Source organism: Micropterus dolomieu, linkage group LG22 (genome assembly GCF_021292245.1).
Source record: "Micropterus dolomieu isolate WLL.071019.BEF.003 ecotype Adirondacks linkage group LG22, ASM2129224v1, whole genome shotgun sequence".
Lineage (NCBI taxonomy): Eukaryota > Metazoa > Chordata > Actinopteri > Centrarchiformes > Centrarchidae > Micropterus > Micropterus dolomieu.
Window position 1 is genome coordinate 14,947,650 of NC_060171.1, and position 10,458 is coordinate 14,958,107.

General features: G+C 41.7%; 1 protein-coding gene and 1 long non-coding RNA gene across 3 annotated transcripts in view; one reads left to right on the forward strand and one right to left on the reverse strand.

Annotated features, from left to right (window-relative positions):
• The window catches only part of LOC123961401, a 2,466-nt gene extending 1,585 nt beyond the window's left edge, over positions 1-881 (reverse strand). The window contains exon 1 of one of the 2 annotated variants that reach the window (XR_006822727.1): positions 773-881. This is a non-coding gene — a long non-coding RNA (uncharacterized LOC123961401). Of the gene's footprint in view, positions 1-282; positions 551-772 lie in introns of those variants that run through there. The other variant, XR_006822728.1, reaches the window with a different exon arrangement.
• slc25a22a (solute carrier family 25 member 22a) overlaps positions 40-10,458 on the forward strand; it is a 15,362-nt gene continuing 4,943 nt past the window's right edge. The window contains exons 1-10 of the mRNA XM_046036756.1: positions 40-195; positions 6,837-7,039; positions 7,166-7,291; positions 7,471-7,526; positions 7,803-7,893; positions 8,540-8,594; positions 9,305-9,365; positions 9,603-9,747; positions 9,837-9,991; positions 10,079-10,154. Of these exons, the coding sequence (XP_045892712.1) occupies positions 7,020-7,039; positions 7,166-7,291; positions 7,471-7,526; positions 7,803-7,893; positions 8,540-8,594; positions 9,305-9,365; positions 9,603-9,747; positions 9,837-9,991; positions 10,079-10,154 (785 nt within the window). The 5' untranslated portion in view covers positions 40-195; positions 6,837-7,019. The remainder of the gene's footprint in view (positions 196-6,836; positions 7,040-7,165; positions 7,292-7,470; positions 7,527-7,802; positions 7,894-8,539; positions 8,595-9,304; positions 9,366-9,602; positions 9,748-9,836; positions 9,992-10,078; positions 10,155-10,458) is intronic.

A 10,458-nucleotide genomic window follows, 5' to 3' on the forward strand; every position in this document is an offset into this window, starting at 1 on the left:
CCCCCCCCCCCCCCCCCCCCCCCCCACCCCCCGCCTGCTTTCACTCCCACCTCCTCTACCTCCCTCCACTGGAGTTAAATGCTAGTAACACCGGCAGGTTAGCTATTGTCGGTCTGTCAGCCAAAGATAAAGTATAAAGGCTTTGATTTCACACCACAACCACACCGGGAGAGATAACGGAAACGGCTCTATGTGGTATGTAGATAACGGGATGCAGTTAAAGTGTTGTTGGTTGGCGGGTGGCTGATTCAGAAAATGTGTGCACCCGTTTAAAAATCTCACCTGGTAATAATAAAATAACGTGAAAGCTAAATGTACAATTTTAAAATAATGGAGAAAACGCGACACGAAAAGCTAGCTAGTTGTAACGTTTTTTCACATCGGGATGTGACTGTATGTGGGGTTGTCGGTTCGTTATGAGAGGCAGTAACGTTAACGTTATATCATTTTCCGTTATGTGGCCAACCTAGCATGTTAAACATATGGTGGGTTCAATATTAACGGTAGGTCTAACGTTAACTGTAAATCCTTTTGATGTTTAAATGTAACGTTAAGCTACTACGGTGTTGGCATAATCGTTATGAATAATAACGGTTACGGCTTTTAATATGCTGGTTAATGCGCTTGTCATATTTTACCCATAAAACGGACGAGCCGTAGAGCACGAGTGTAACGTTAACGGTTATTCATTAACGTGTTACAGGCAAACGTTTTATCCCAAGTTTCAAGGTATGTATGGATTTATTTTGCTTATTTAGGTTGTGGATGTTACCATTGAGGAACCGGACCAATGACCGAATTTCTCTCCGACCTGCAAGCGGCCACGGCGGCCGCCCTCTGCCTCTCTGTAACGCTAGTGAGGGTGTATCGTTAATTAATTAAAATGTGGGCAGGGATGTTGGTAGTGGAGGGTAAACCCACTTTACCCACCTCCTTTTTTCACTGGGAGAGAAAAGTGAAGCTACTCACCTCTGACAGGCAGGCTAGCTAAACATTAACATACTGAAACTTCTTAACACAGGATGAAAGGAAGCCGCGATAGTTTTTCAATAGAATGATTCCTCATTAACGCTAATGTCTTGCCTGCCGGAGGCCATTTCTCTTTAACCCACCTTGCTTATTCTGTTACCCCCTGAATAGGCTCCCCCTGAATAGGCTGTGTTTGTACATTTTATATAGTATGTTTATTAATATACCCTATCTACAAAATGATTTTATCCTATGGTGGAATTGAAACATACAGTACTGCATATAACGTTAGTTGGTTATTTCAGTTGAATGGTTAAATGGTAAAAGGCCACTTCTATTTCACCCACCTTGCTTATTCTGTTTCCCCCCTCATCTATGCTTAGGCCCTAAACTCCCCAAAAGCACACTTATGGGAACATTTAACTGCTGAGCAAGATGCCAAGAGGACGTGCAAACTTACAGCAATGCATGCTTTTAAAAGACCCCCTCCACAGAGGTAGCAGTGCATTGGTAAGGTTATGAGGAGGTCAAGCCCTATGTAGTAAAGCATTCGTGCAGCCTTGAAATAATTAATGAGGCAAGCCATTCTTGGGTGTAGGTTGACATCGCAAGCTTTCCAATGGATCTATTGTACCTTTTTGGCTGTAGTACCAATGTAATGTTGTTCGGTAAAAAACAGCAACATAGTGTTAATTTAATCTGCATGCAGGACCACACGCATATGGCGTTCCCTGAAAGCATGCTAAAATCCTAGAGGCAAGGACTTCCAAATGTCACTGGTGAATGCACGCCGAATGATGCATAGCCGTGCTTGTGAGGAGATGCTGTGCTGCTGTGTGAAAGTTACAGTCCTCCACGACATTCAAGGCCGCACTGCAATCTGCAGACTGTAATCAGATGCTTCAATGCTGCATTTGGCTTTCATTCCAAGAAGAGTCCACTCACAGAGGTATCACTATTTTCCTATCAAGGATGTTGGAAAGCTGAGAGGGAGGCAAAACAGGAGATGCATGAGAAAACCCCCAGGTGACTTTAGAAACTGGGGCACCAAGGATACCAGTGGTGTCAGAGGAGGGATTAAACACAACACCACCTCTCTGCACTGAAGGGACTTTTTATTTCTGCCTGAAAGTTGAACTCGGCTTGTTTTTTCTGATCTACAGCCGGTGATTACAACAATACATTACTGTGCAGGTTTAATGGCTGCAATATGAACTCAGTGCAGGAGAGAGCTTTCATAAGTAGGCATTAGGTTTATAATCCTGATGCTGTAGGGTAGAGGAAGTAGTAATCAGATTTATCTGTGACACCACAAATTCCACCTCTTGTTTGTACATTGCTGTAGACTTCCAAAAATAGAGTGCATCTTATAAACCAGTAGTTGAAAAAAGGCATGATAACACCACCATAGTAGCTGTCAGTTTTATTATAGAAAAACAGCAGAAATACAGATGTCATTGCAGAGAACTATTTAAAACCCAATCCTTTTAGAAATAATTGAAATTAGTAAGTTAATAAGTGCAATATCGAGCTAGAAATACGTCATATAATACTAGCCCATACTGTCTTAAATAATACCCACAAATTAATACTTTTAATACTAGAATATAATGGCTCCAGAAGGAATGTAAAAGTGGACAGATTGAGTTGTATATTAGATTTGGTGCTTTTGCAGCTTAGAGAAGTACTTACACTGATAGAGGATTGCAGGAACACACTTGTGTCTGCAACAGTACGCCATGCAGCTCCTCTGTTGATCAAACCAGTGACCATGTGAGACAGATGGACTGGTAACAACAGCCTTCCCAATGCTAATGAGGAAGACCCGTGTGATTTCCATTTCTTTTTCACCAGCCACAGTCACGTGAGTAGAGTGCTGCTTACTAGCAGGGTGCTTCAACAATGTAGCCGTTCACTTCCTCCTGTCATTCACCAAAGTCACTGTCATTTAGTCAGCAAGACCTTTACTCTGTATGGCGCTCATGGACAGAGAGCTAGTCAAGGAGCTGTAACAGATAAGGTAAAATTTTCTCTGTTTGATTTGAATGAAATGTATACAATTTGCATTGAATTTTTATAGGGAATTAACTGGTGTGCATTTTCAGTTACTGCAGGGTTATATTTATCTTTTTGGAAGGCTTTTGAGACTTGTCTTGGAACATTTTAGTCGAAGCGAAGTCTAGCTGTTCCCACATAATTTCTTAATTATACTAGCACTGATCCAGCTTTTTAATGCACCTCCAACATACATACTGTTTTGTATTTTTGGAAATAAAAGCTTCTCGTCTTCTTGAATGTAGTGCTTTTATGAAGAAAAAATATATTAAAAGAAGTGGAAAAAGGCTACAAAAATCTACATCTAAATTGTCCAAAAATTCACTTGATCTTGTACTGAAGAAGTTGTATTGAAGCTAATTCCAGACAGATTTAAGAGCATGTGTACGGTATTCTACTACATAATACCTTTATAACATAATAATCAACTGACTTTTCAGGTGAGTCAAAATACTTAAGAAGTCAAATATCCTGTTTATGATAATTGTCCCTGTGCTTGATACATTATTCTCTTACATTATTGCACTTCTTATAACATTTAGTGTCATTCATAAATGGGATGTAAATCTGTGCGCTGACACCCTCTTTCCCACCTTTGCAGGATTACATGAACTGGATCATTACATACAATACTTAGATAAAGTTAAAGCAATTCACTTTAAACATTGATCTTTGAACTTGTAATTTCATATTTTAAGTTAAAACATGTTTTTTTTAAAAAATGTAATTACCTTACTTTCCAGCGACAGGAGTTTGAACGCTGCTTTACTGACAAGGGTGAACATAACTTATCAGTATCCTCGTCTGTAAAGCAGTGTTTATTGCCTCGGTTGTTCAAGTTGAAAGGATGAACAAGGGTCAAAAGCAGAGCTGTTATCTGTCTCAGTTGATGCCAGGACTCTTTAGTATCTCTTTAATCAAGCGCGTCCAATAGTGAGTTTAGGGGCCTGGGTTGAGGGGTTGAGCTGTGAGTTAAATGTTCTGCATGGCAGCCATGTTGCACAATCATCATGACTATTGTTTACTCATCAGTGCTTATCTGCTCTAGAGGTACAAACTCAAAATATGACCTCCATGTGGATATTTGTGTATGTTGTGTGTGTTTGTGTGTGTGTGTGTGTGCGCATAAGAGAGATATGTTTGAAGTCATTTGTGGTTGGCTAGTTTAATTTAAAGTTTTTACTCAGTTTAAAAAAAGTTTTATCCTATTTATTATATAATTAAGTAACTTTATTGTTTAATTGTTTGGTGAATTGAAAAATGACTTTGCAGTCCTTTGCATGCTTTAAAGTGATGTTGGGATGTGGAGTCTGGACAGGTTGTTATTTATTTATTTATTTATTTATTTATTTTTGTGCTGTGAGAATAAAAGGAATTCCTTGGAGATGAGTGATGCATCTGTGCTGTGAACACACTTGAGGCCAGTTCTTTCCATACAGACTCCAATTGTCATGACAAGACAAGCCAGGCTGTGGCTGTGGGTCAAATAAATGTCCTGGTGCAGACACGGTTGCATGGTGTGGATGAAATGAAATGGACGAGTAATGCCGCAGGCATTGTAAAGAAGGAGCGAGATGCCAGCTTAATGGCTGACTCATGCAAGACTGCAATGCTCTTTACAACCCATGTATTTTCTCGTCAGGTCCTATTACTGAACAGAACATATATGCTTCTTTAAATAGTGGTGAGAAAGAAAGAAATCAGTGTGCTGACTGTGGAGTTAACTACATTTCCAAGAGGAAGTCTGTGACAGGAAATAAGGAAACAAAAGTAGCATGCAGTAAAGTTAGAAGGTGGGCTTCATATCACTGCTGGGTGAGAAAATGGTGAAGTTGATGAACTGTTAAAGGGAGATGAGTGGTGGAGGAGGGCTGTGAAGGAGGCTATGTGAGGCTTCAGAGGAACAGAGAGGAGAAAACCTAGCAAACAGAGACCAGAGAAGCGGCTCGCTGGCTTGCTCTGAAAACCCCCTTTCCTCCTTCCTCCTCCACCTCTGGAGCAGCCTGCGTGGGCCTCAAGTCCCCGTCCAAACTAAACACACCAGACCACAGCTGCAACCATGCCAAAATACAGTTACTGAAACCCTAAACATCCATGCATGCTGTGCAGTCTCTCTGAAACGGAGTCTGAGGAATGCGTGATACTGGCGCACAAAGAAACCCACAAGTCAGCATAGATCTGAGAGGGAAAAGCTGAGTTTGAGAGTCGTGACTCGTGACTGAGGGAAATGATGGGGGAGGGCTGGTGAGGAGGAGAGAGGTGGAGGCGGGTTGCACACACAGAGGCAGGTTGTGATTGGTGGATGAAGGGGGTGGAGAGTAGGAAAGGGGAAATGGGAAGCATCTTTTCACACTGAGGGCATTCTTTACCAAAAATAGGGAGCATCTTGGCTGCTCCAGATGTATTTTATCTGTTTGCTCAGAAATAGTTTTAGCATACAGTGGACAGAGAGTCCCCCATGTGACTCCAGTTTGACAGTGAAAGAGATTCTGCATAAAACAGGAGTGTTCAAGGACACGCATGACGCACAGATGTTGCAATGATGATAAGTTTGTTCATCAGAAAGAAGCCCCTCAATAGTGATCGCTAAAGCGTTATTTTTAAGGCTGCCAGCAATGTTGTTGCCAGACATTCCGTCATTCCAGCTTCTCTGTTGTGAGGATTTGCTGTTTTTATTTTTCATGTGAGTGTTTGTCAGACTTAATTCTGATGACCTTTTAAATAGGTTTCTTTTAGCTGTGTTGAGGCTGCTCTTGCATTCATCGGGAGTTGCTAGTTTTAACTGGACTTAGTTTCAATTGCCCAACTAGCCTAGAGCTGCACTGTGAGCATTTTGCCCATGTGTTGTGAGTCAGTCAGGCCAAGACTTAAAGCTGGGATAGGCAACGTTGGAGAACTAGCAAGGGACAGGTAGATTATAGAATGATCTCATAGACAAAACCCCACCCTCTCCCTTCAGGCCTTCCTCAGACCAAATGAAATGATTTGCCGTGCTTATTACAGTCCTGTGACAGCCACAGATACCAGATGTTTTTCATTTTTGTGTCAGAGCAATTTATTTTGTAGATTGTCAGGATTTCAAGAGAAATATAACAAAAAATGCTTCTGAAATAACCTGTCTACCCAAGCTTTAATGCTGGCGACCTGCAACCCCACCTGTAACTGAGGGCTGTATTTGGTTTGGTCCACAGCACACCTGGGAGAAGACTCAGAAAGTTCTTCTTACTGTCATACTGTAATAGTTTTGCAAATCCTCTATGGAAAAATACCAAGCCAGCGTTTTAGGATTCACCCGCTCTAGAGAGAACATTTTGGAAAAGCTTAATTTTGGGTGAGAAAAACACAAAGGGTTGAAATGAATAGAAAAATATGCATTTTTAAAATTTAACATGGACATTCATTCAGTCAGTCAGTTCTGTCAAAGCTTTTTTGACTGCACTGGATTTTTGGATTTCATGACCTGTGTCTCCCAGGACAGAAGTGTCAAATGAACGTAATGTAACAAGCGAGTTAATTACACCACCTTGGGCTTAAATAAATTGTGATTTTATAGACCAAATGATTAATTATTGATAATGAAAGCAAGCTCTAATTGACTGATTTTGTTGGGTTAAAACTAGTATTTGACAGTTTTTGCTGTATGTTAGGTGGTGCAACAGCTTGCTACTAAAAGCAAATCTATGTTGTAATGTTTTTGAAGGAAACATTGCTTCAGTACAACTTATGAAATGTACTGATCTGTTTTCTTGGAACTTAATAGGCACTTTACGAGAGTGTTTAATGTGAACAGGTCTTCTCCTGTTTCTTTACAGATATCCCCTGATAACTTGAACTAACAACAATTGCAAGGAGACAAGAGGACAAGGCCTAGTCAGACTACATAATCTTACTTGGACAGCAACACACTACTGCAGCAAACAGCAAGAGCAAGGACGACCATCGAGTGACTAGCTAACAGACAGACTGACACTTGGACCAGCCAAGGCTTGACATAAATGGCTGACAAGCAGATCAGGTAAAGCTGAATGTGAGAAGACTACAAAGGTCTGTAACACAGACGCACTGTGGCCTTGATATCATCTACTGACCTTTCATGTTTGATATTTTTGTCTTTTCCTCTATGGTCATCACCTTCATCCAGTTTGCCTGCCAAATTGATCAATGGGGGTGTCGCTGGCCTGATTGGAGTGACCTGTGTGTTTCCCATTGACCTGGCCAAGACTCGCTTGCAAAATCAGCAAAATGGATCTCGCCTTTACACCAGCATGTATGAAGTTTCTGTATCTGACTTTGTCATATTTATATATATTTACATATATTTTACAGTCTTAAACTTCTTGTTTTTGGGCTATAGTCAATACTCATCGGTAGTATCGCCCAGACTGTCATCAGATTTCTAGGTTGCACTTTGACTAACACACCACAACTGTTGCATTTGTGTTGCAGGTCAGATTGCCTTATTAAGACCATCCGGTCAGAAGGTTATTTTGGGATGTACCGAGGTAAGTTTTCAATTTTATCAAGAAGGTTCTTGTGATGTATGAGCTCACTGAAGTGTAAGACCAATTAAAAAAACTGTTAGGTTGCATAGGATTCTTATTTTCAGCTTCATAGTGAGGCTAGAGGCATTAAAAACAGGGATCTGTGCCTCACCGGTACAGGCAATTTTCTGGAAGAATCTTCCACTATAGACTGCCTCATTCTCTCTCTCCCTTCTCTGTCATTTCCTTCTTTGTTGCCTCTCTCTTTCTTGCTCTCTGTCCTTTTAATCCTCCCAGGAGCCGCGGTGAACTTAACACTAGTCACGCCAGAGAAAGCCATCAAATTGGCTGCCAACGACTTCTTCCGGCATCACCTCTCCAAGGATGGGTGAGGCATGAAAGTGCTGACAGGCTGACTGACACACACAACCTCTCCCTTCATCCACACTGTGATTAACGGCCGTGTTTACTAACATGTAAACAAACACATTAGCTGTCTGTATTCTCACCAATCCTCTATTTAATCCTCCACCGTTCTGTCATCTCCTCCGATGCCACAGAGCCTTTCGTAGTAGTTTGTTAACGGTCTGATTTAAAAATACAGAATTACTTGTATGTGTATCAACAGAAGTCCTGTCTGAAATCACGTTAAGTCAAATGAGCCCGCAATGGTGTCACACGTCAAACATTAGCAACCATCACCTGGCGTTGCTGAAATCCATCACCCATTGTCCCCCCTCCCCACTGTCTGCATAGATAAACCTGAAAGTTTTCTGGGGCATCTATCTCCATCACTATGGTGACAAACATGCAGCCTGATGAATGTTTGACTTGTCTGGCCCAGCCGCTCACCTTGTGAATTATTAATCTACCCTTGTGCCTGACGTGTCGATATGGGAGACAAAGATTAGCGTCACCAGCGCAGGTGGTGACAACTTCCTTTTCGAGGATTGCAGAAATAAAGTTGTCTGCCGCTCACACTGTCAGTCTAGCGCATGTCTCGTTCTGATCTTGCTATTTATGTTCTCTTTCAGAAAACTCACTCTGCTCAAAGAGATGCTGGCCGGGTGTGGGGCAGGTACATGCCAGGTGAGTGAGTGAGTGAGGTGCTGCTTTAATTGCATCCTCCTGTTCTCCATCTGGAACTGCTGCCTTTAGCGCTACCAATGTCAGCATGCATACAAACCACTGGGCCTCAGCCATTGCCTCATTTGTCACAGCCTGCAGCTAGAATTAGCCACCGCCTCGTTTAATAAATGAGAGGTGGTAGTTGCAGAAACATTCTTGCAGTTTGTCTTTGTAGATTATCTGTTATCTGTGATCTGAATGTCACCTGTAAAGCTCCACTTTCATGAATGATTTTTAATTACTGAAATGTTGTCCCGTTAGCAGGCAACACACCGTGCAGCTAGGTTTGAGTGATCAGATAAGAGGTTGTGAGAGTGCTTGGCCTTGTGCACTGAGTAAGTGAGTCAGAGGGAAATGCCTGTTGTCAATGAGGGCAAAGGCTTCCAGCCAGAGTGTACGTGATTAGATTGTGTAGCAGATCTTGGATTAAGATTGTGGTGAACATGGCCATCTCACCCTTAATCCCGTTAACTAGTTACTACTGTGTGTATTCCAGAGGAAAGTAAGACTAGACATTCAGCCAGTAGATTTACACTGGACACACTTTTTTCCTGACACACTTGGTACTTTAATGTTACTTGCATTAACATGGATGGAAAAGTAATGAGGATTTGTCCACAGTGTGCATATGTTGACACTGTTCTTGACACCTTTATTTTGTTTTGTTGCAGGTAATTGTCACAACTCCTATGGAGATGTTGAAAATCCAGCTCCAAGATGCTGGACGAATTGGTAAGAGGAAATAAAATCCAGATGGTGGTTTAGTAAAGAATGAAGCGTCATAAACTGGACGAACAGTGGCCTCATGTGGTCATGTCAGATATTACAACGACTGTCTTGTGCTTTCTTCTTAGTTATGGATTCAAAATGTCTGCCCACATACCTGTTCTTAACATTGTGTGATGATTCTAGTAGCTTTACATGAACCTTTTTATTTGTTATTAATGTTGTGTTTGTTATGCTTCATAGCGGCTCAGAGGAAGCTGATGCCAGAGACGGTGCCAGCAGGTGCTGTGGAGACCAAGTCTCCAACAGCCATGCAGCTCACCAGAGAATTACTGAGGGAAAAGGGCATTGCTGGGCTGTATAAAGGCCTTGGTGCCACATTGCTCAGGTAAAACAGATAGCAAGCAGTGTTTTCCAACCAACTGTAATGAACATCTCATGATTTACTGTGATCATCTTATTTCTCTCTTTTTGTAGGGATGTTCCTTTCTCCATCATCTATTTCCCCCTTTTTGCGAACCTGAATAACCTGGGCAAAAAAGGTGCAGATGGGCCTTCTCCTTTCTACGTGTCGTTTTTATCAGGCTGCCTTGCGGGAAGCACAGCGGCTGTGGCAGTCAACCCTGTTGATGGTGAGCAGTGGGACTGTGAACATTGTTACAGCAATGCGTGCACCGTTAGTTGATGTTATATATTCACCTGAGCTCTGTGTGTTGCAGTGATAAAGACTAGACTGCAGTCCCTGAACCGAGGGAGCACAGAAGACACGTACAGCGGAGTGACTGACTGTATCAGGTGACCTCATTATGTCTTTACTGCTGCAGCATGTGTGATGCTGTCTGTGTAGTCAAGACAAGTTTATTTAAAGTGTGTTATCACACAAAAGTGTCTCAGCAGCAGAACTAACAAACAATACAACTGACAGATTATTAAGAAACACAAATTAAAATAGGTAGAGATAAAACACCACCAACACCATATCTACCATATCTAACTAGTGCTGGCTGTATGTTTCACTTTTTATAATGAGCTTCTATTTGCTCTCTAGGAAAATCATGCGTAACGAAGGTCCATCAGCCTTCCTGAAGGGAGCCTACTG